This window comes from Carettochelys insculpta, chromosome 2, assembly GCF_033958435.1.
Source record: "Carettochelys insculpta isolate YL-2023 chromosome 2, ASM3395843v1, whole genome shotgun sequence".
Taxonomy (NCBI): domain Eukaryota; kingdom Metazoa; phylum Chordata; order Testudines; family Carettochelyidae; genus Carettochelys; species Carettochelys insculpta.
In genome coordinates, this window is record NC_134138.1 from 78,502,804 (window position 1) to 78,529,148 (window position 26,345).

General features: G+C 42.6%; 1 protein-coding gene across 1 annotated transcript in view; it reads right to left on the bottom strand.

The window, feature by feature from the left end:
- Positions 1-26,345, bottom strand: part of SNTG1 (syntrophin gamma 1) — a 628,960-nt gene that overhangs the window by 273,014 nt on the left and 329,601 nt on the right. Inside the window, exons 4-5 of the mRNA XM_074987189.1 lie at positions 25,672-25,806; positions 765-821 (exon numbers count right to left, since the gene is read on the bottom strand). Of these exons, the coding sequence (XP_074843290.1) occupies positions 765-821; positions 25,672-25,806 (192 nt within the window). The remainder of the gene's footprint in view (positions 1-764; positions 822-25,671; positions 25,807-26,345) is intronic.

Genomic DNA, 26,345 nt, shown 5'->3' on the forward strand with positions numbered 1-26,345 from the left:
AAAGACATGCACAAAATAAATCTATACTCATAAAATCATATGCATAACTTGAGGCTATTTTGCATATATATATATAGCATATTTGGTTTTCTCCGCTGCCTTCTTTAAGCTGAAAAGTGCTGTGTTTTGAGGGAAGACAAAATTAATACTATGTTATCTACATTGTGATTCTAGGTTGAAGTAAGAAATTCAAAATGCTTAAATCTTTCCCTCTTTTAAGAAAGGGCCCATATATATCTTAAATGTCCCTAAATCTTTGTAAGGAATGGAGAAAATAAAGTTGCTCAGTTAATTGCTATTATTATCTTGTCTGCAGCAAAATAAACAATATGAAGAAACAAGAACTCTTTCATTCTTATTAATGAATAAACATGAATTAATGAGATATTTTTGTAACAGAATTGATGATGAACTCATTAGCTGTACCCTTTGCTTGCCACTGAAATTTGGCATACATTAGCAAACACTTGAATCAGACTATTTTGAACAAAAGAACAATCTTGTGCAATTGCACATTCTTTTTTTGTTTTTATAAAAATTCTTATGGGTATGTGCTCTCCATCCACCCTATTCTACCAGGAATTGTTTCTGGTGATTGCCTATTGTGGCAATAAATAAATATTTTAACTAACCCTTTTAAAATGTGTTTGTTCTATTATTTTAGGTACTCTGAAGCACAATTTGCCTTCATTAAATTACATTAACTAGAAGATAAAAATATGTTTTGTGTAACCTATGGAAAAAACACCAAAAATGCACATTACCTTTATACTTAATCCAAATCCTCCTACAGTTTGTCTTCTAATTGTTACCGTTCTTTCCTGAAAAAGTTAAACCAAGTTCATTTAGTTTTAACATCTTCTGCCACAATATCTACATTTACTTCTTTCTGAATTCTTTACATCCCCCACATCATCTTGTCTTGTCACAATAAACCTGTTGATTCCACAGAAAGAAGAATCCCAAGAAGTTAATGCTGTAGATGAAAGAAGAAGACCTGGAAAAAGAGAACAATTCCTGTCCCAGAAATAAACATGTTTATCAATTTGACACTGGTAAATGAATAAAAATGACTGAATTCATCTTGCTCAAGTAACAGGTAAACAACATTTATAATAAGATTTTTCTTGCATTATACGTTCCTAAAACTCAATGTACAGAACTGATATTCTGCAGATTTATACATCAGTCTTGCTTCCATATGTTGACAAAAAGAAAGTATGACATTATTGGTAGGTTCTTCTACTCATTTTCAATCCAGGATAAAATGCAATGTTCGCTACCCAACTTATTTTTGCCAATTATATTCTACTTGTGCACTACACCATACACACACAGTTTGATGCCTTTACATGTATGTGGCAGATGAGAGTAGGGAATGATGTGTGAGGTAAGGTAAACACTGTGAAATCACTGAAAATGTGGACTTTCAGAAGTTTGTAAGAAAATACATATGCTTCATAATTTATCTCTTTGTGAAAGTGAATGGTGTAAGTATAGAACAAGCCAAGACAGTCATGAGCTAATCCATTCTTCTGTATGGGGAACTAGAAGGAGTGGATTGAACCCTGCATATTAATACTTTGCACATAACCAGAAGATAAGTTCTGTGTAATCTCAAAAGCTTGCACCTTTCACCAACAGAAGTTAGTCCAACAAAAAGATATTACCTCACTCAAATTGTCTCTCAACCTTTGACACAGCAACTTCTCAACCTGTTCACAACTTGTTAACCATTAGTTGATCATCTCTGGGTAAAGGCTGTTAAATTTTGTTTACACTCCTTTAATATTCTTGGAGTACATGGTGGATTCAAAGCCTGAAGAATGCACTCCTGTATTTAGTCACAAACTGGTGTAGCATAAACACACTGGCCAATTCTGCCCTATCGGTGCATCTTTCTCCTGGTTTGGAAGGACCTCTAGGGATGAAGGAATAATTCATTATCCAAACCCATGAATTCTTTGGCCTCTCTATTCACCTTTTCATTTTTGGGTGTCAATTAATGATGACAAGGACATAATTTTTCTCTTGTTGATACACTATAAACTTGGCTGAGACGATAAACATAGTTCATTTAGAGAGGTAGTGGTATTAGACTGTGTCTTCACAAAAAAAGCGAGCAGTCCTGTAGTGCCTTAAGGTGCTTTGTTTTGGTCAGCTACAGAATAAACAATATTGTTAGTCTTTAAGGTGCTACAGGATTGCATGCCTTGTTTTGTGAAGATACAGACTAACATGGCTACCCTTCTGTGACAGTTCATTTAGACCAGCAAACTGCTCTTATGAAAAGACTTGGATTACTACTAGACACTAAGATAGTATGGTGAGAGCTGATAAGGATAATACAGAAATAAAAACTAATCTGGGCCAGAATCCCACATTTAGCTTTTCCCTCTCTGTGGTCTATTGGCTGCTACTGCTTATGCAATGAATTACCCACATGTCAGGTATCAAAACAAAAAAGCAGTCAAGTAGCACTTTAAAGACTAACAAAATAATTTATTAGGTGAGCTTTCATGGGACAGACCCACTTTTTCAGACCATAGCCGTACCTCTGTTCTGGTAAGGATATGCTCTGAAGAAGTGGGTCTGTCCCACGAAAGCTCACCTAATAAATTATTTTGTTAGGCTTTAAAGTGCTACTTGACTGCTTTTTTGTTTTGACAGTATATTGACTAGCATGGCTCCCTCTCTGCTACTATGTGTCAGTTAGTATCAACTGTGGCGTTTCTGTTGTTCCCTACTTCCTCTCCTATCAGTCGCCAAAGAGTCATCAGATGCTGAAGAATCAAGTCTGTTTCTAGTTTTTGTAACTATGTAACTACGTGATTATCCCATGTACAGTGGCCCGGTTGAAAATCTCTTTTAAATGTCTTTATGTAAGTGTACAAAACCTAATATAAACACTATTTAATAACCGGTGTTACAAAAATGTATATTAAAATAATGCATACCACTTGGTTTCACTCCTCAAAGTTAAAATAAAAACTCTAGCCCAGCAAAATAATAAATTTTGATGTATTTATTTACAAAGAATATACAAAGTGTCATTTCCATGAGAAATGAAATCAAACAGGAGAGTTTCCTTGCTCATTCTTACAAGCCACTTTCACTCAGTACCTCTCTTCTGGCTTCTTTCAAAGCCACACCCTACCCTGTGTCTGCAGACTCTCTTGCTTTCCATGCACTACTACTCTGCTATCTCTCCATATACACACCCATTCAAAAACCTCCAGACTGCTATTATTCCGACAGGATTTTACTTGTTTCTATTACATTAAAAGAAGGCAGCAGTTACACCTTCTTGCTTCAACAAATTTTGTCCCAACCTTTAACAATTATCATTCCTCTCTTTGTCCTAGTCATGACATAGGTACCAGAGGACACCAGCCTAAAGGTTAGCCAAAGGAAGTGTACTCCCATAATCTGAGAGACAAAAATCTCAAGGGAGACAGGGGACTTGACCAGCCTGTTATATATAATATTGCACATTAGATAATATACTAAGTGATTTGAGAATAAGATGATATGAGTAATAAATGGAATACATATAAGTGAAGAAATCAACAAATCTACATAAAATCTGCAATGTTTAATGGTCAGAAACCTTCTCTATTGTAGTGAATTTGTTCTTAGAAATCAGTAGTCTAATGTAAATGATATCCGTAAGCAGAATAAATCCTTCAAAGGCAGTATTTTGTGTTATATTAAATGAGCACACTACACCTTTTAAAACCCTAATAGAGAAACTGTTCTCCAAAGTATTTTTTGTTCATGTTGCCTCTCTTTTTAGCTTTAAAATCAATAACTTCTCCTTTTGTCTTGCTCATTATGCCATCAGGTGTAGGGTCACTAAAGCTTCAAAAACCCCTAATCCAAACCAAAAAAGAAAACTACCACCAAAAACCATATCATATTTGAGAATTTGTTTGACCTCCACAGGCATCTGATAGGCAACTGGACATATTTCCAAATGAATCCACTCCTTAATGTTTAACAAGAGAGGAACACTTCAAAAACACCTCTTTTTTTCCCTCCTCAATACACACAGGTAGACAAAATTCTATAAAATATGTAAAGGGAAGGAAAAACCAGCTCTACATTAAAAACAAATTTAAGATTAGGGACTCAGTTTTGGTTTGACCAAGAAGCTAAATACTTAAACATTTTTTTAAGCAAAAAACTATCCAAATCTTTTCAGCCTACAAAACTGGGATGGAAATCTTCCTGCAAATGCTTCACACAAACACTCCGGAGACTTAGAGATTTGAGTAGATCCACAGGGAAAGAAAAAAAATGTTATTTTAAAGATTGTAAATCCCCACCTTTCTTATGTCGTGAGAAGGGGACGAGATGGGCTCTATGGCTGATGGGTTGGAGAGAAAGTTCAGCATAAGATTATTGGATACATTGAAACCAAGGGATGGTTAATATGCCTTTCCCCTTGCCCAAATGCACTATTCAGCACTGGAAAAATTCGGAGACTATATGCAAGACTATGGTCAAGTGGCTGATGACAAGCCACACAAGGTAGTATGGATTACAAAAGAAAGATGACCTGTACTGATGAATAATTTGTAGATAATTCCCAGGTAAATTGCTTAGTAAAGTTGCATCTTCGTTAAACCATATTCCCAGTATTGTCTATGACAAAAGGCTCTGTTATAAAAGCAAGCCAAGTCACTTGAGACTGATGTTCAGAACTCCACATTAGCTACTGATAATGGGCCACAGCCTCTGTGACTGAATTGACCTTGTTAACTCTGGCCCTCCTCTTGACTGGGACTCCTTCCTTTTCATGAGCCTATAATTTAGATCCTGCTCTGGAACCCCCACTCATGCATCTGAGGAAGTGGGTTTTGCCCACAAAAGCTTATGCTGCAAAATATCTGTTAGTCTATAAGGTGCCACAGGATTTCTTGTTGGTTTTGAAACTGACTATTACAGATTTAGGACTAACGGACTAGAATGACAGAATTCAGGAAAAGGCCTAAATAATTTAACTACGGTCATGCTTAGAAGAACTTGATGCATGTGGGATTCTTGATTTTTTTCCCCAAGAACTGGAGTTGGACTGCTGATGGAGACAAGATGGTGAGCTTATCTCTTTTTTATTGTTCCAATACATAATAAATAAAATACCTATCATTAGTTTAGTCTTCAGCCAGGAGAAGACATTAATTAACTTATTATTTTAATTTTCCATTTATCCGCAATCCTCTGTTGTAGGTAAGATTACATCTTTATATTATATTCTTATACTTAATAAAATATCTGAGCTCCAGAAATGGAACAATTTGGCCTGCTAGGGTGAATTTAACCATCATAGTAAACATATATATAATGGACACTTCTCATGACAATGGCTTGCCTTGAAGATCTCATAATGTTTTACAAACAACCATTTGTTAATTAAGTGGTTTGTGAGAAAAAAAAAAGTAAATTTTTTTACAGATGGGGAAATGGACGTAGGCAGCCATTATATTATTCCACTTTAATGTTAATGTAATAGTGTTGATTCCTACTGAGCCACATCAGTGCAAAACCTTACATAATGCAATGGAGTATCAGGGTCAGAGAAATTAAATCTTGCTTTCCTCACTCAAATGGATAGTTACACTGAAGTCATTTAACTTACATGGGCTGTGTCTACACGTGCCCCAAACTTCGAAATGGCCATGCAAATGGCCATTTCAAAGTTTACTAATGAAGCGCTGAAATGCATATTCAGCGCTTCATTAGCATGCGGGCGGCAGCGGCGCTTCGAAATTGACGTGCCTTGCCGCCGCGCGGCGCGTCCAGACGGGGCTCCTTTTCAAAAGGGCCCCGCCTACTTCGAAGTCCCCTTATTCCCATGAGCTCATTTGCCATTTGCACGGCCATTTCGATGCCATTGGCCATTTGCACGGCCATTTCGAAGTTTGGGGCACGTGTAGACACAGCCATTGGGTTACACAGTATAGTTTGTAACCTACACCCAAAATCTATGTGCAAGCTCATGCTCACACACAAACAAATTCCAAGCAATGACTCTACAATAAACTGCCTTCAAGGTTATGATTCCACAACCACATATGGTATTTATGTCATCATCACACACAACCAGAATATATTCAGGACATCTGGTAAGATGCATGCATGGACAGACTCTGATGATGCCCTCTGGAATTTTATTGGAAGATGGGAAAGTTGAGCCATGAAGTATAATTCAACATGGGCTTGTCTACACTTGCCCCCAGCTTTGAAGGGGGCAGGTTAATCAGGGTGTTGGGAGATTACTAATGAAGTGTTGTGATTCATATGCAGCACTTAATTAGGCTAATTCTCCCCTGCGGCAACATCAGAGTGTCAAACTTTGAAGTGCCAGCATGAGTGTAGCTGTGGACATTTCAAAGTACCTGCACTACTTCAAAGTGCCTTTACTCCTCAATCAAGGAGAGAGAGTGGTGTCTTCAGGGCTCCCCCTCTGGGAGACTGTTTCTGGCCCCTACCTCAGGGCCTTACCTCTGTTCACCAGCGTCCGGTCTCCACTATGAACCAAGTGGTGTCTCCCGGGCTTCCCCTCCCAGAGGCAGTGTTTGGTTCATTGCCCAGCCCTTCCATTTCTATCCCTCTGGCTGAGTGGCTAGCTTCCACTTCCTCCCACCCCTCAAGGGATACCAATATCAAGGCAACCTTCCATTTGCTACTAGGAGGTTTAGGGAGAGTCATTGGGAATCTGGTCCTGCCTTCAACTCCAGAAACTAGACCAGGGACCCCATAAACAGGAGCTATATGACAAGTCCAGCTTTACAGCTGCTATTTCGCTGCCACATCCCCTTGAGCCTAACAATATTATTTATCGCATCCAAAGAAGTGGGTCTGTCCCACAAAAGCTCATCACCTAATAAATAGTAACAGAGAGAAAGTTGTGCTAGTCTATATACTATCAAAACAAAAAAGCAGTAAAGTAGCACTTTAAAGACTAACAAAACAATATTGTTAGTCTTTAAAGTGCTACAAAACTGCTTTTTTGTTTCAGGCAACACGGGTGTCCACAATGTGACACAAGCAATAACCATTCAGCAAGACAGAGTAGGGAGGATGGACAAGAATGTCATCTGCCTTCTCCAGTCTTGGGCTGATTTTACAAATGGAGGCTGTTCTATATTATACCCACTGCCTGCATCTCTCCGGTAGGTATTGTTCAGTGAAGAACAGCCGGAATGCAGTATCCAAGGCAACTAGATGAATTTGTGGGCAAGATAAAGATAACACAAAACACAAGAAAGGAGCTCATCTTTATCCATGAGTCAGCCACCTATGCTAGGAACACATAATGTTGAAGTAAGAAACACTATAACTTTCCATTACTCATCAGAGATTAATATGTCAAGGAAGGGTTTCCTAGATCTGAGATACCATGAGAGCCATGTCTCCTATTTGAAAAATAATGCTTTGCAAACCTGTAGAACTGGGTTTACTCACAACAAAGTAGGCTCTTTCACAACAAGCATAAGAGATTCACATTTTTGTTTAAATGTCCACCTGTGTAGCAATGTCCCAGCAACTCAAGATTTTCAAAGTGATTAGTAATTTTGGATGTCCAGGCTTAGACACGTCAGTGCAGCCTGAAATTCAGAAAGTACTGACCCTCTAAAAGCTTAGGTCTCTTTAAAGAGTCTTGTGATAGGCACCCAAAAATGGGGGCACCAATGCCAAGCTACCAGTTATTTTTGAAAATATTGCCCACGCAGCTTATTGAAAGTGAATTATTATTTTGTCAGAATAGTATTTAACGGTCCCAGTTAAGGACCAGTGTACAGACTAGAGCAGCTACATGCTAGATTTATGGAAAGATGAAACACATCAATAAAACAGACAAAGCAGAGTAGAAATTGAAATGAGTAAACCAGGTATGTATAAATAGATTACATTTTGCATGGCAAGACAGCGTCAGCCGCATGCTTACAGACATTAAACAAATTGAATATTGCAATATTAATTGAATATTGAAAAGTGGAATATTCAAATATTGAAGTAAAGTATTCTAATGATCAGATTTACCATTACTTAAAAATAAATTATTAAAGCTTATTTTGTTCTCTTGTATTAATTATTATGTATGAACATCAATATAAGAGAATTGAATGAATCTGTAACTAATATGGGGAACTGACTCTGGCAAAAGAATTCAGACAGCGTTTAGCTGGTTCTCAATAGTAATTTTAACTAGTAACATTTTCTGGATATTCACATCCCTGAAGGGTGAGCCAGTAAAACTACAGTCTATAAGCTACTGTCTGAATTTCACCTAGTGAGAAAAAACTAAATATTCTTGTCATCTCCACATAACTGATTCCCCTTTCTTCCTCCTGCTATTTTTCATGTTAAAAAACAAAAATGTGATGATTTCAAATTGTGACACTGCTGATTATGGTGGCTATGCTATTTTTCATACATGATTGAAGCTTTTTGCACTACACAGCCTTAAGTATTATTTCCCTTGCAAACACAACAAACAGGAGGGCAGCTTCAGAGTGAATAGGTATGGACATGGGAAAGTGGTGAACAAGAGTGCATGGCAGAGACGCAGGCTGCTGAGGTAAATAAAGTGAGGAAAGAAGAAGAAGAAGAAATAATTGGATTCATTGCAATGATACAGGAAAAGATAACTAAAAAGAACAAACATTGTACAACACATTCTGTGAGAATACAACAAATATAATGGGCTTGTTGACAACAACAGCAGAGCTAAAGCTGAACTAAGATTTGAAGTTAAAATCCTCTGTGTCCATACTTCAATGGATTTATGGCCTATCATTACTAGCACTATAATTTTATACAAAAATTGGGTTTTCAGTTTGCTTACTAGTGAAGTATTTTGTAGATTGCTCAAAAGAAACATTTTGAAATTGTTTCCTGGTTTTGCTTGCATGTATTTACATTCCTCTACACAAAGAACTTCTGTCCCCATCAACTCTAAACTTCACAGTTACCCTGAGAGCATCTTGGACACAAGCCACCTGTGCCACTTTAAAATGAAATACATTGTTATACCACTGAATTATGACCATGGTCCTGAGTAGTGCTCAGACATGTCAAACACTCCCCTTTTGTGATGCTGCCAGTTTGCCTCATCATCTCTGCTCAGCTCCCACAACAGGGGGGAAGACTAACCAACAAGGGTATAAGAGTGGGCTATGGGGGACAGATGACCTCCATTATGCTAGTGAAGGCCTGGGCATAGTAAAGCTCAAGCTCCTCCACATTTATATTAAGGAAGGAAAATGATTTGCCTAGACTACCATGTGCAGTATAATTTATGCAAATTGACCTTCATCTTTCAGCCCTTTGATTGTTCTCACACCATAAAAAAATTGCCATTAGGACAGCTTATGCCCTTAGAAGTGTTCAGAAATCCTTGCAGAGGCATGCATCAACTTCAAAGCTGTCTATCCAGTTTCTTTTCCAAACACTACAGCTGAGTCTACACATGCACAAAAATTCAAAAGAAGTGGCCCTTTTTCAAAAGAGCGCGAGGAGCGTCCACATGTGTAAACCCGTCTTTCGAAAGAGAATCAAAAGAACAGGGTGCAGACTTCGAAATCCGAACCCTGATCCCGTATCAGGAAGACCTCTCCCTTTCGAAATACTAAATCGAAAGAGTACACGTGTAGATGCTCCACAGTCTGCTCTTTTGAAATACAGGTCCGCCATGGTGCCCATCAGCTGAAGTACGGGCCGCTCCAGCTGGCAGCAGCGGGGCTCTACGGGTCCTGTGTTTGGCTGCCTTAAAGACGCACACATGCAGAAAACCCGTGGCAGGAAGCTGAGAGCATGCTAAGAGCAGCCTGTGCACGTGCTCCAGCTACACACTGCAGCACCAGCATGGCCAGCAGCCAGCCCCCATGCAAGCCCCATGGCCTCCCATCTGAGCCCCCGCAGGGCTCCCAGGGGAAGAAAAAAAAAGGGACCCCTCCTGGACGGAGTGGGAGCTGCGTGACCTCCTCGGCCTGTGGAAGGACGAGGAGTTCCTGCAGCACGTGGCAGTCAAGCAGTGCAATGCCACTGCCTTCGGCCGCCTGGCACAGGGCCTCCACACCAAGGGCCACCCAGAATGTACCGTGAAGCAGGTACGGTCCAAGGTAAAATAGCTGTGCCAGGGCTATGTCCAGGTCAGGGACCAGGGCAGACACTCCAGGGCAGCTCCAGTGACATGCCCCTTCTACAGGGAGCTCTGGGGCATCCTGGGGCCCCAGGAGAGCTCCCCACCCCTGGCATTCCTGGACATCTCTATTGAGGAGCTGCAGCTGCAGGAGGAGGAGGAGGAGGAGCAGCCCGGACTGGGGACCCAGGAGAATGAGGGAACCACTGAGTGTTCGGGTGAGGAGGAGGATCTCACCATCATTATCCCCTCCTGCTCCTCCAGCCAGGCAACTGGCAGCCGGACATCCCCGGACATCACCGAGGGACCCTCCAGTATGTACAGGGAGGGGCGCACACCTGCTCCACAGGGTGAGGGCGACACAATGGCTAGTTGCCTGCACACAGGACTGGTGGTCCCGGGCCACACAGAGACCAGTCCCCACATGGGATGCAGCACCCCGCGGTGGCGCACCAGCGACGCCCAGCACCCGCCCTCAGTGGACAGCGCTGCAAGCCACACAGGGGTGGTGGATGGTCAGTGCTGGACAGGGCCTGGGGCCTGCACACCGCAGGCTGGGAAGGGCCACCTGCAGGAGAGACCCTTGGAAGCACCCCCAGGCTGGGAGGCCCAGCCTGTGGGGGGCGGGTCCGTGTCCCCTGGGGGCTCAGTGTCCTTTGTGGGGGGGACCATGGGGTGGGCTTGGGTGTGTGGGCCACAGCCTGGTCCCCTCTGTCCGGGGCACTTTACTGACATGCTCTCCTCCTCTCCACACAGCTGCACCATCTGTGGGCTGGGAGAGCCCTGCGCTGTCCCTTGTCCCTGAGAGCCTGCCTGCAGCCCTCAGAGGTGTCCAGATGCCACCCCAAACAGCGTACCGTTGGGGCCGTAGCCGGAGGTCCCCCCGCCGGGCCGAGGATGATCCAGCCAGCCAGCGCCAGGTGGAGGTGGCCGAGCAACACCTGCGGCTCGCCCAGGCTCACATGGAGTGAAGGAGGACAGCCTGGGATAGGCTGCTGTCCAACTTGGAGGGCATTGGCCACGCTATCTGGGACCATATGTCCACTGTTGCACACCTGCTGGCCCCCCAGCAGCTCCCCCCGCTGGTCCTGCCCCTCCTGCCCCCACTGAGCCCGCCCCCCCACTCCCACTGAGCCTGCTCCCTCCGCCTCCACTGAGCCCACGCCTTCCATCCCCACTGAGCCCATGCCCTCTGCCCCCACTGAGCCTGCACCCTCTGCCCCCACCAGGACCACTCACCAGCAATACATGCCGGTGCTACCCGCACCCTCTCCTCCCCGCTGGGGACCCTGCACCTGGGGAGACAGGGGCTCCAGGGGCCAATAGGGCTCACTGCCCACCACCCCTGCCCCAGAATGAGCGCCTCACCCCTCTCCAAATTAGGTTCCCCCGCCCTCTTCCAAGTTTGCTTCCCCCTGCCCCGCTCCATGTTAGCCTCCCCCTTGTACAGAGTTACCAACTAAAATAGATAAACATTTCTTTATTGTTCACCACTCTGTGCTGTGCTCCTCAGGGGGACGGTGGGTGGTGGGCGTGAGAGTGAGGTGCTGCTGTGGGTGGGAGTGGCGGGGACAGTGGGTGGCAGATGTGTGTGGGATGTGGGTGTGCATGCAGGTCAGAGGTGTCCATCGGCAAAGGCCTGCCTGAGGGCCTCCCAGATGTGGTGCCCGTCCCAGTGGCACCCAGCTGCTCATAGACAGCGCCGGCCAGAGGGCCCGCCCCCCCGGGACATAGGCGTCCCCCTTTCCCTCCACGATGTTGTGGAGGATGCAACAGGAGCCACCACCTGGGGCACGTTGAGGACCCTGACCTCCAGCCACGTGAGGAGGCACCTCCACCGCCTCTTTAGGCACCTGAAGGCCCACTCCACCATGTTGCGGGTGTGGTTGAGGCGCTCATTGGATGCCTCCCGGGTGCAGTCGAGGTGTCCCAGTACGCTACATCTGCCGCCATGCAGAGTGGCATGGTGATGTCCTCCACCACTGGGATCTGCTGCTGGGGGACAAAGGTGCCAGTCCCCATGCGCAGGCAGAAGCTGGGGTTCTGGAAGACCCGGGCATTGTGGGTGCAGCTGGCCCAGCCCACATAGAGGTTGGTGAACCAGCCCCTCACGTCCACCAGGGCCTGGAGCACCACCGCATGGTAGCCTTTTCAGTTGATGTACTGGCCGGCACTGTGTGGTGGGGTGCAGATGGGGATGTGTGTGCCATCAAAAAGCACTGATGCAGTTCGGGAAGCCCAGGTCCTGGAAGCCAGTGACGGTGTTGTCCAGATCCCCCAGGTGGACGACCCTATGAAGCAGCATCATGTTGATGGCCCTGATGACCTACGGGGGGGGAAGGGAGACATCTGCTCCAGAGCGGGTGTGGCGGCCATCTCCCCCCCGCCTCAGGCCTGTTCTGCCCCTGTCCCACCCAGCCCCTGCCCTGTCCAGCTCCCTGCCCCCCACCCATGCAGCCCCTACCCCATCTGGCCACTTGCAGTGGAGGCTCCCCCTTGGCCCCCACACACCCGGCCCCACCTTATCTCCATAAGCGCAGCCCCGACGGTGGCCTTGCCCATGCCAAACTGCTGTCCCACAGAGCGGTAGGAGTCTGGGGTGGCCAGCTTCCATATGGCAATTACAACGTGCTTCTCCAGCATGAGGGCTGGCCCCATGCAGCTGTCCTGGTGCCAGAGTGCAGGGGTGAGCCAGTGGCAGATCTTGTTGAAGGTCTGCCTGGACATGCAGAAGTTCCATAGCCACCTTTCCTCGCCCCGCTCCTCTAGCACCACGCGCTCCCACCAGTCAGTGCTGCTGGGGTGGGTCCAGAGGTGTTGGGATACCTGGGGGCACCCGGCGGTGCCCTGGGGGTGAGCCCCATGGTCCTGGGGGGACCTCCCAGACACCTGATGAGATTGGGTGCAGCTGCGGCAATGGTGCACAGCACTGCCAGCAGGACATCCATGATGAGGGCGTCCACCTGCAGGAGCTGTCGCTGGGCCTCCGTGGTGGGCACGAGTGGGCTGGGACAGGCTGGGCAGCACTCGGCTCATGCGGAGGGAAAGGTGGGGGGAGGGGTCCTTTAAATGAGGTGGCTGGCTGTGGCCCCGGAAGGGCTTGTCGGCCATCAGACCCTGTCCGCAGCATTTCCTGCCTCCCTTCTTTTGAAAGAGGACTTGGAGCCGTGTGGATGCTCTCTTTCGAAAGACCTTGATGGCACTTAGAAAGAGCGGATCGAAGCGCCGATCTGAAAAATGGCAGCAGGTGGTCCCTTTCGATGGCCATTATTTCGACCACTGAACTTCGATTTTCGCTTTCGAAAGGGCACTCACGTGCAGACCCAGCTTACATGTTTAGTATATTAAAAACCAAACCAAACAAACAATACACAGACTCTATTCACCAGAACACCCGATGCTCACTGAGAAAGCTTTTCACGTACGATACTAATGAATGATGCTTTTGCTTTTGAGCAGTTTTTTGTTTGTTTGTTTTGTTTTTGTCAATAGACTTTCTAATAAAAGAAAAGACTCAATTTCTATGAGAACAGGAAGGCTATTTTGATCTTTCAAATTTGGCCTATCAAAGGCCAGTTCTATTTTGAAATGTCAATGCATTGTTATAATGTTACTCTTTTCAATAGATGAAGAAAAAGAGAGAAGAGATTGGATTGTCTCTAGACAATAGGTGTATAGACCCGTCAGCTCTGTGTCATTGGTTAAAAGGTGTCCAGGCTAGAAGTCAGCCAAAGTTACAGCCAGCGGCACCGACAACATTACCCTTTATGAACATCCAGGCCCTTTTGTATCGCCAGGCCCCACTAGCAGGTCTGGTTACAGTCATCAGATGGCTTTTTGCTGGCTTTTGTGGAAAGTCTTGGCTGTCTCAGTTTTCCTCCTAGTTGACAGATACCCACATTACAAAAATCACCATCCCAACTGGCATCTTTATGGCCAGAGTCAGTAGAGAAAACAAGGATGAACTATTTTTTGCTCAGTTTTTAGGGAGCTTTCACTGGCTCTGTCCAAGCTGTATTATGCTTCAGAACTCAGGTTATATTCCTTCTTATTCCAATGAGAAAAAAGTAGCATGTTCTTATGATTGGGAATTAGGAGACCTGATTTATATTTGTTACAGAAGTCTTCCTTAGAGATGACATTTTTAGAAGTGTCTCTTTGGTGCCTCAGATTTTTTGTCTACTAAAGAGGGCAAATACCTATCTCACAGAATTGAAAGGAATCTCAAGAGTTCATTGAGTCCAGCCCCTTCACTCACAGCAGGGCCTACCACAAACCCTAACAGATTTTTAGCTTTTTTTAAATCTCTTTGCCCACACACTAGTAAATGGCCCCCTGAAGGATTAAATTTACAACCCTCGAGTCACAAGGCCAATGCACTAACCACCAAGCTATCCCTTCCCTCACTGAATGGGCTTGTAAAGCTCAAACCACAAGGACAGTGATGGATAGGCAGTGTTCTCATATTCCACATAACTGTTTTCTGTAAATTTCCAGGTGTGACTTAATTTCAGAGTTAGTAACATTCAAAAGATTAACTAACTACACATTGTCCCTCTGAATCTAACCAAAAGATCCTTAATGACATAATTCTTCAAAAATGCACCTTGAAAATGTAATTATTGCTTGCTATACAATGACACAGAACCAGATGGGTCAAGCTGAATCAGTAACCTGTGCCTTGTTGTTGTGGAAAAATTTGAATCCTTAATATTCATCCATAATACTTGCTGTGATACTTTGATAATTGGGATGAGTGCAAGATGTGCTAGCTCAGATGACTCTCAGACTATTCAGTGCAGAGCTGACCTTCAGGGAGGAGGGATAGTTCAGTGGTTTGAATGTTGGCCTGCTAAATTCTGGGTTGTGAGCTCACTCCTTAAGGGGGCCATTTGAGATATTTAGCAAATAGACTTAAAAAAATAAAAAAATCTCAAGGAGTGTGTTTGGTCTTGCTGTGAGCTGAGGAGAATAGACTTGATGACCTGTCAAGGTCCCTTCCAGCTCTCTAAAGAGTGAAAAGCATTACAGAATACCAGAAGTCAATGCCTTGTGTGGCAGAATTTTATCAATGCTTGTCAGCTTGAACTCACTATTTTCATAGAAATCTTACAGAAGAAATGCTTGGAAACATCCATTGTTTTAGAGTACTAGGTCTTCATATTTTTGATTTTCTGGACTGATATGGGTATCCACTTCAGCAAAAATCCTTCAGGGTAAGAATCAGGAAACCCACATCATCAATTACAGAAACAACAAGAATGATACTACAAAACTTGGTAGCTCCCCATCTTGGTGAATTAGTGTGGTTCATAAAGTGCTGTTGCAGGATGCAACCATCAAGCAAGCCCTCTTGAATCCCAGGAAATGTGTAGCCTTCTATTCCCTCTGGATTCCTTCAATCTTTTATTCAGTCCTTAGCACTTAAGATATCACTTTGGAGGAACATGGAATTTGTTAACTCTTTTTAGAGTACAAACTTTAGCCCCTCAGCACCAAGCCCTTATGATAGACTATATGAAAGGCCAGGTCACTCCTTCCCATAGATCCCATTGGTGAACCATGGAGCTGTGACTCCTGAGGCTTGTGTGTGCTCAGGTAAACAGAGCATTTCACAGCCCATCAACAGCTAACCCTGACGAACTGCATGCAGCCCACAGGCCAGAGGTTCCCCTCCCCTGCCTTAAAGAGCGCATATGAAAATTCCAGTAGGATTCCACCCCCACATTTGGGAGTCCTGAGCCCTTCTCCTGGGAGCTGAGTCCTACTTCAGGCCAGTTACACACTACAGCTAACTTCTCCCAATATTGAACATGTTTTCCTCATATATAGTTTGCCCTCTTTTTCAGGTCTCATTACAGTTGACTGGGAAAGAGGAGAGCCTTGACAATTTTGGTTCTGAAAGGGACAACAACAAGGTTTCTTCCTCACACTAATTATTTTCCAGGACCACTTCCTCTTTACCTCTGTCATTTCCTAGGTGCTTGTATAAATCAGAACTCCCCAAACCTTGAAGAATTTTGCCATGAAATAAGGGTTGGCTGATCCCTTGTCTCTACTATCCTTAATAAGAACAGACCATTCCCGTTACAATAGTGTTTTACAGCTCTTTTATGTGAATTTTGGATGTGTTACTGAAGTGTTAGGATGTGATGAATTTTCAACAGTTTAACTGAATGATTCTGGTCTTGGAATTCCAAAACTCATACAACTGACATTCTACTTCTGTGGATGAGTCTATAGCACAGAGATGGTTTCTAACAAATACCAACTGTTTCAAGAGGTTTTACTTTTTATTTTCTCCCTTGACGCTCAATTTAGTCACTCTCAGGCCTGATAAGTTATAAAATCATAGAAATGTAGCACTCAAAGGGATCTTGATAGGTTATTGTAGTGGACCCTCACTCTCAGTTGAGGAGGGAAACCATTCTGCCTCACTCCATCAGGCAGCACTGGGCTCACGAACTGTTAGCTGGAGCCTAGCAACAAGACATCGATAGCTCTCAGCTTCCTGGCTCGGCAAACAATATTTAATAGTCAGGTGGAGCAGAGCAATAAGCAGTATTTATCAATAGTCTAAAGGGTACAGCCTCCCACGTGGGGCAACGAACAATCAAGGCAACACATCTTCAGGCCTTGAGTAAGTGTGTTGCCAAACTAGAGGGCCATGTCTACACTACAGAGAGCTTTCAAAAGAAGCCCTTCTGGAAGATCTCTTTCAAAAGAGAATGTCCACACACAAAAAACTGATCAAAACTGTTCTTTCGAAAGAGAGCATCCACACAGCCCCTCCTCTTTCAAAAGAACAGGCCAGAGATTGAAAAATCAAGTGCCATGAGGACTGCTCTTTGGAAAAAAGGGCCCTGAGGAATGTCTACACACATTTTCTTTCTAAAGAAGCTTTCAAAAGAAGGCGTTCTTCCCAAAACGGGAGTGGGAGTGCACTTTCAAAAGAAGTGCTGCATTCTTCCGATTTACTTTCAAAAGAATGCTTTTTGTATATAGACACTCTGTAGGATCTTTCAAAAAAACTTGCTAGTGCAGACACAGCTGAGATATGGGGAAGTGGAAAGGGTCGGAGGGGGGAGACCTGGACGGACACGCTCTATTCCACCATGTTCCAGATGAGGACATTCTTAGTGACAGAGAGTTCTGCCACTGGATGGGCAGGGAAAACAAAATCCCCTGCCTCACTTCCCAGCAGCTCAAGCTTGGTTCCCTGTGGCTGCTACCTACTCTCACCTAGGGCACGTCTTTACTATGGAGAAGATCCACATTGCTGCAGTCAATCTTCTAGGGTTCAGTTTAGTGCATCCAGTAGGGATGCACTGAACTGAAATCACAGGATACCCCTGTCAGGACTGGTATTCTTTCCATTGACCTCCCACAGAGGAGATGTTGCAGAAGCTCAAATAAAGGTTTGTCAACTTCAGCTACATAATTAATGCAGCTGGAGTTGCGCATCGTAATTTGATCTTCCCCTTTAATGTAGACCTGACCTCAGATGGAGTTGCTCTGTCAAGATGGGGCTCTGCCTCACCATATTGCACCTGGTCAGCAGCCACTCCCTGAGGTCCTTTGGCTCTTCATTCTGTAGGGCACCTGTCTGCTCTGCTGCTGCTCCAGAATCCCAGAGAAGGCTCAGCTCCCTACCAGAAACATCCACCTTTTCCCTTGGTGTAATCGCAACCAAGCTGCAGGGCCCTCCCTTTATACTTGGTACTTCCCACGATGGGGCAAAGGATTTGCTCCCTCCACTAGAGTCCAAGGGGAATCCACTCTGCCTCACTACAGTTATCTAGCCACACCCCTGTGCTGAGGGGTATTGGATGTATTAGCTAGGTGTTTGTCTAACCTGTTCTCGAAATCCTTCACTTATAGACATTGTACAACTTCCCCACGCACTTTGCTTCAGGGCTTAACTACTCTTACAGTTAGGAAGCTATTTCTAATGTCCAGCCTAAATCTCTGTTGATGTAATTTAAGCCCGTTGCACCTTCTCTTGTACTCAGTGTCTAAGGGGAACAATTTATCACAATTTAACTCAGAGCAGACTATCTGCATGCCTGAATAAATTGTGTTCTGGACTTAAGGAAATGTACATATGAGACCTGGGTTGATTACCAAATGTGCAATACTTTAAAAAAAAAACAAAAGAACAGCAAGTAGAGAGTCTCTTGCAAGTTTAAGGCTACTGTCATTCCGGCAATCTGCTAGCAAAGAATTCTGGTGGAAAAAGTTTCCTCTATTTTAACATTTGTAACTTTTATATAAATTGTATTTGGCACACCTGAGGGTTTGTGTAATAATGCTCAGTTTTAATTTGATTGGGTTTTCTTTTTTAAAAAAGGAGTAATTATCCTGATTATTATTCAGGCAAGGTCTTCAGCAATCATGGAACTTTCTGCCAATTACAAGTACATCTCTTTATATTTAAAACTGCTGTACTGTTTCAGATCATAAATTGACTATCTCTAAGAGTTCAGTACTATAAAAAGTTTTAATTTTGATGGATTTATTTTACCTAATAATCATAACTCTTAATTTTATATTTTTCCCTCCAAAGGTAACTATGAGTACCACTAGTAAAAACTATTGACTAGGAGAGTCAGTTGGTTTAATGAAGCTACCACCTTCTGCCCTTTGTACAGTTAGTGCAAGTTGCTATAGAAATAAAAACTCTTCTTAGAAGGTTAGCACTATCTTATTCCCATTTAGTTTTGCTTTTTAATTAACTTTATGTTTTAGTCCCCATTCAAAGCCTTTTACAATAAAAGAAGAAAAAAGGTTCCTTCATATCTCCCTTGCATTTGGAAATTTAAACCTCTTCTGCAATAAACATTACGTGGACTTAATTAAGGCCTCCATTCTAATGGCCACTGACTCATATGAGGTAGCATTGCAATGCACAGCTTGTCTCATCAATCTCAATGACACTATTTCTGGAGGATTCAGTTAAGGAAGTCACTTACACATCTGCTGAAGTCTGCCCCTTTTCAGGAAGGCAGCATGAAATATGTTCTTTACTTTAAAGTTAAGAATGTGCTTATGCTGACTGCCTACATAAGAATGTTGCTGAGTTGAGACCAAAGGAAGATATTGTGCCATTCAGAAGAATAGCACAATGTGATCCTAACATGCATGCTAAAATTAATTTTAAATGTACAGATAAAGGATCACAAGTGCTTGCTATTACATCTACTGCTTTGTAAATTTTAAACATATTATAGATTTTCACTTACAATAAATATTTTTCCTTTATAATACCTTTATAAATGGTTTAGTATTGAATACAGATCACAGTAGAATCATTTGTAATAACTATACTCTTAAAAGGACTTAGGTCATTCCTATTAACTAGAATGACACACAGAGAACACCTTAATACTCATCAACAACTCAACAAAATAAATCTAATGCGTAAGAGCAGAGGTGCCCCATTGGATCAGTTTAATCAGCTTAGAGAACATGATTCAAGATTATCTGAATGGCCTATAACAAAAAGATAGTTAACAGTCCATGAAATGTTTATCCTCCTGAGTTAGAATGAACCTATTGATTTAGTACTTGGTCTTAATCCCAGATGAAATCAGGGTAAAGGGCTCAAAAGTGTCTAACCCCAAAATGGCACTGCTAAGAGAACAGAAAATCATCACCACATTGATAGAAAGCATATGCATATTGATATAAACTATGCAATTAATCTGGGGCAGGATAATCAAGGAAGCAAATCAGTTGCAAATGTTTACAATTATCTTCTGTCTTCAAGAATCTTCTGAAAAGATAGAAGATAACAATTGTAAGGGAAAGCCTTCCTGTTTAATGAAATATATGTGCAGGTCATGAAGTCATTTAAAATGCCATGTTCAGCATAAGTAATAGGTGTTACAGCATTTTAATGAAAATCATTTTGGAAATGATAACATCTTTTGTAAATAAACCCAGAGTTGGCCTGGTGAAGTGGCAGTGCTGCAGTGTGATACTATCAAGGGAACAATCTTCTGCCTGGGTTTATGAAGGGTCAATGTGCTGCTGAAGGTAGTCTATAGAATGGAAAGTATAGCCACAGATATTATTACAGCACTCCACGACTGATGGAAGTGACAGCCACAGTTCATGAACCAAATCAACAAACAGTGATGTACACACTTCATTCACAGGAATGAACACCCAATAACTGAAATCACATTGTGCATGTAAACAGCAGTATTTATAGAGAGTGTGTTCATATCCTTTCAGTTCACATATGGAGGCCTATTTATTTACTCATATTAAGATTATTGTAAAGATGTGAAGGGGCTTTTAGACAACTCTGTTCCCATTAATCTGTTCCCTATATGCCTCTAAATAGTTCAGCCACTGACTTTTTTTTTTTGACTGAGAGGGTTAGTAGAGACTGGGGAGTAATTTACTGAGTGGAGAATTGCAGGGGAGTGCAGGCAGGTCCAGGACAGTTATTTTAATAATGACATTTTATTGGCAGATTTTTGGTATGTGTTGTTTATGTTGTTATTATCACAGGGTGCCACAGTTCACAAAGGTGGGATACAATCCAAACTAGTTAGTGGTTCTGGCACTGCCTGCCCTGTAACTGCAGGCACTTCACCAAGTTTGGTTGCTGTAGCTCTGAATATGATCCACTTGAAACCAGCCTACCAGAATGCAGGTCAAACCTCAAGCTCTCTCTTTCCTACCAGGAAAGAGGGCTCTAAGTGCCCGCCTGTAGGTCCTGGAGGTTTGCAATGGAGGAAATGTGGCCAAGAATACATCTCTATTTGCCCCCTACACAAGAGAGAAAATATCTTATTCCCTTTAAATACATTTATAGCACACCCACATCCTGATTACTATGCACAGATATGGTCACTATATTTCAAAAATACTACTGGAATTGGAAAAGGTTCAAGAGAAGGCAACAAAAATTAGAGGTATATAATAGCTTACATATCAAGAGAGATTAGTAAAACTGGAAAAGAAATGACTAAAAGGGGAAATGACAGAGGTTCATAAAATCATGACTGATGTGGAGAAACAAATTCTATTTACTTCTTCTCATAACACAAGAACTAGGGGTTACCCCATGAAATTAATTGTTGAAGGATATCAATGACAATACGGAGGCAGTGGTGAGAACACGCAGAGAGTTGGGAAGCTGGTTTTGAACAAGTAGAGGTATGAGACAAGGAGATCCGATATCACCATATATCTTCATCGTGCACCTAGAGATAGTGATGGACAAGATCAAGGAAGAGGTAGAAGGGAGATCTGTGCATGGGATGGAATGAACAACTTGGGGTTTGCGGATGATATAGTTATCGTTGAAGAAGATGAAGAGAAGCTAGCGAGAATGGTGCAGGTGCTAAACGAGGAAGGGAAGTGGTATGGACTAATTATGAACACTGATAACACAGAGCCAATGGTATTTGGAGATAAGGAAATAGGAAGGAAGATCAGCATAGATGGGATCGAACTAGAGAAAACAGAGAAGCTCACATATTTGGGGAGCTCCATAACATATGATCTAGACTATAAGAAGGAAATAGTGATTGGACTAGCCAAAACAAGAGTAAGTCTGAAGGTGATGGATAAGATCGGGAAAAGCAAAATGATTAGATTAGGAATGAAGCTTAGCAACTTGAAAAACATATGTTTTCAGCAGCATGTTGTACAGATGTGAGACGGGGTGATAACAAAAGATTCGAGGAGAAGGATTTTGGCATTCAAGAGAAGTGGTTATAGAAAGATCCTGAGAATAGGGCAGATGCACAAGGTTACCAATGAGGAATTATATAGGAAGATACAGCTGAAAGAGCACCTACTGCAGAAGGTTGCACAGTGGAAGTTATAGCTATCTGGGCATATCTGCAGAATGAACAATGAATGAAAAATCAAGACCCTGGTATTAGGCATAATGGACAGTTCAAATAGGAGAGGCAGGCCCCACAGAGAATGGGTAGGTTATATAGAGGATGTTGTGAAGGCCAAGACTATAATAGGGTCAAAAAAGTACTAGATAAACTCATGGAGGATAGGTTCCTCAGTGGTTAGCAGGCAGGATGGGCAGGGATGTAGTCCCTAGCCTCTGCCAGAAGCTGGGAATGAGTGACAGGAGATGGAACACTTGAGTCCCTTCTCCGTTCATTTCCTCTGAATTACATTGTATTGACCACTGGCAGAAGACAGGACACTGGACTAGATAAAACTGTGGTCAGATCCAGCATGAGTGTTCTTATGTTCTTACATGCAATTGTAACAATCTTTGTGCAAAATACCTCTTGAAAACTAATACCTCACTAGTCAATAATGGTGAAATGTATCTTTCAGCATGATATGTAAAGATACGAATTCCTCCTGTATATTAGCTATGTTCAAACCAGCCTTGGAAAAAGTTGTTAAATGGGCCTACTGTAACTAAAGTTATGTGTGTTTACCTCATTTTATACAAAGAGAGTAAACAGAGTCCTCGGGAGAGCATGAGGCAGAGATAGCAGGAAACAGAACAATTGCATTTTAGCAAACACAAGTGGAGGAAAGAAGACTGAGGAGCTTCCTTCACCCTCACATTCCATGTGCTCTTTCTCACTGTTTCAATTAACTTTACTTGGAGGGGTAACCTTCAGGAGAATTACTTCAATGGTGCATTGGATTATTAAAGAAAAAGGCAGAAATCTTCAAGTTCTTTAACCCATGAAGACAATGACAGTCACACTATTGGAAAGATCCTGACCAAGGAGAGACAATGAGAACTCCTATGGCACCTTATAGACTCATAGAAAAGATCTGTCAGATGCATAGTGTGCTTATGCACCAGTGTTTCTGTTAGTGTACAAGGTGCCACAGGACTACTCATTGTTTTTTTGTGGATACATACTAACACAGCTACCCCTCTGATACTTGTGACCAAGGAGAGGTTCAGTCACCATCTTCCTAGAAGGCTACAAGGAGAACAGTGGTCTTGTGCAAACCTTTAAACTCATACTTGCCAGATTAGGTTTTAGATAGTTAAATGATTGTTTTCACTTCTATTTCCTGCTACTATTTCTAGTCTTCTCTCTTATAGCTGAATTCATGTCCAAGCCTATCTTCTTCTGGCAATAAGCCTGTTTTAGTTTTCATCAAAGTCAAAGCCGTGCTGTTTTTAAAATGAACTCTTTGGTAACTCCAGTGTATTTCTTAAATCAGCCCTAATGTCTGAGCTGTCCAGGAGAGGGCTACTCATTGCAGAAAACAGATTTTTGGGGACATCTGGGGACTGGGCATATGTTGAGGTCACCCTGTGAGAAAGGTTGGTGAAAACCAGAGCGGAGATATGGACTGCAGAGCAGTCTGCTGGAGTCAGAACTGCTGCACCAGGGCTGTGTAGCACACAGACATTCAGTATATGACCTGCATGTTTGAAGGTTGCCTGGGAGCAGCCCAGGTTGCCAGGCACAAAGGTTATCGGGCAGGTGATGACACAAGCCCACGATGGCCTGGACTGCATCCCAGAATGTGACAGTTATTACAATTTTATTTAGAGACACTCTAAAATACAAGGGCACAGGGCAATTATTATTAATAGGTACGGCAGTCCTAGAAAATTAACAGATACAGACACTGGCTATGTCTACACTAGCCAAAAACTTCGAAATGGACATGCAAATGGCCATTTAGAAGTTTACTAATGAAGCGCTGAAATACATATTCAGCGCCTCATTAGCATGCGGGCAGCTGCGGCACTTCGAAATTGATGCACCTTGCCGCCGCGCGGCTCGTCCCGACGGGGATCCTTTTCAAAAGGACCCCGCCTACTTCGAAGTCCCCTTATTCCTATGAGCAGATGGGAATACGGGGACTTCGAAGTAGGCGGGGTCCTTTCGAAAAGGAGCCCCATCTGGACGAGCCGCGTCAATTTCGAAGTGCCACGGCCGCCCGCATACTAATGAAGCACTGAATATGTATTTCAGTGCTTCATTAGTAAACTTCAAAATGGCCATTTGCATGGCCATTTTGAAGTTTTTGGTTAGTGTAAACATGGCCACTGTGTAATTCTCTCTCATAAGGGCCACATTTTACAGGCAGCTTCTGTGGAGAGAATGGCCCTTTCATTGACAAAACTCGTTGATTGTCGAAAGTGATCTGTGACATTAGTGACAGCTAAAGCTCCCTGTCAAGAGTTTGTCAAGAAAACTCAGCTGTTCAGATGGTAGCATTATCCCTGTTCCAGATCAGGCACAGCACCTCTGTCAATACTGTTTCGTCAAAAAAGTGACCGTGTGGACAGTTCCGTCAACAGAGAGGGCTTCCAGTTTCCTGGGCAGCCCTGTCTGCAGAGGTTCTGGTCAGACATTCTGTTGATAGAGAGCAGGGCAGTGTGGCTGCTCTCTGTCAACAGAGTGGCTTGATCTTTTAATCTGCTTTTATGTGTAGAAACAATCTGTCGACAGTGGCACTGCCAAGGTTTCTCTGTTGACAATGACTTCTGTCAACAGCTGCTGCCCTTGTAAATATAGCCCAGATGTTACATGGACTCTTGTGATACCTTCATTTAGCTGAATGGGAGAAGGAAGAATGTATAATTGTTGGGAATAAACCCCCAAAATCCTCTTGAAATATAATTATTGTCTCTGTGTACAAGTCAATAAAAATGAATAGTAACATGGTTTCACTTGTTTTGGAACCATCATCTAAAATGTAATATAAATGTAAATGTAAATTCAAACACAAATACAAATATAAATATCTCAGGTATAAAAGGCTGCCAGAGAATAATATTCTTACTTGAGGTTTTTGAACTAACAGTTTCTAAAGGTCACTGGAGTATTGCCTATAGTACCCTGTTAAACTACAGAATGATATTGGCTCATGCCTGCTAAATTCAACATATCACTTATATGCAAATACTTCTGGCACATCTGTCCCCTAACAACCAAGTGTGGTAACACATCATACAGTGAAGACTCTGTTACTAGAAGTGTTGAATTGGAGTTAATGACTCCTAACACTGATACACGGCTCCATTTGAACTCAAACTGATAGCCAGTGCACAGCCAGTGAACCTAACTGGAGTCCAGTGTCATGGTACTATCTTATGCAACCAATATCAGGAGAGGGCATCATTATAGATCTTGTTCCATCAAAGCACCTAACAAAATAGTTGACTTTTAGGACATTGTAAGTCTATTGATTTTAAAGCAGCAACTCACATATTTAATTTCTCTCAAGGATTTGCACCATATGAAGCGTCACATAGGAAAACTTTAGCCATATCATTATTTATGTTATCCAGTTGTCCAAAAATATGATGGACTCAGCATTCAAACCATACCCTCTAACTGAACAGTGAAGGGCACACTTTACTGCTACCCGTCGCAGGTTCTTGCTAAACCAGTACAGATAAGTTCTTACTGGAGATACCACATTTGCATATGCTTAAACATAGCTCCATCAAAGGGCAGACAAAGTTGGGTGAATTATAAAATCTATACATTGTTATTTCATTTATTAATAATCCTTAATGGAAGCAATAAAAGATTACTTACACCAGAATAGAAAGGCTCACCAGACACACAGATCACATCCTGCTCCTGGATCATCAAAATGTCTTTGGCTAAGTGTAGTCGCACTTTGAAAGGCTCCTGATTACCATCCTGCAGCAGACAAATCCCTGTCTTTGTCTTCAAAGGAAGGAACAGAGAGAAAAGTGTGCTTAGTTTCCAAATTGTATTAGCAGCAATGCCCATTCATAAAGCAGATTCATTGATATTTCTCAGATGGGTTGTTAGTAAATGAGTCATAATTGAATTCAGTATTTCCAACAATTACCACAAAGGAGTACATGAAATTATCACAGTTACTTGTAACATTTGGCAAATGCTGATTTTTTAAATGCTGTGGGCCTGATTCTGCTCCTGAGTTAACAAAGCTTTTGTCATTAGCTTTAATGAGAGCATATATTTTGGTGCCAGATAACTGACTGCTGGATACCTTATACATCCACTCGTGAGATACAAATAGATATCACCTAGTATACCTGACCAAAGGAGGGAACCTGATATCTCCAAAATAACCATATATAAATAAAAAAAGAATAATTCACAAAGCCATTATTATACTGTCATATTCTTTTGAAGTTTATAGGAAGGGTAGTTTAATCATGCCTTTGCAGAATGGATAAACAACTAAATTAACAAAAATAGTATCTAAGCAATACATG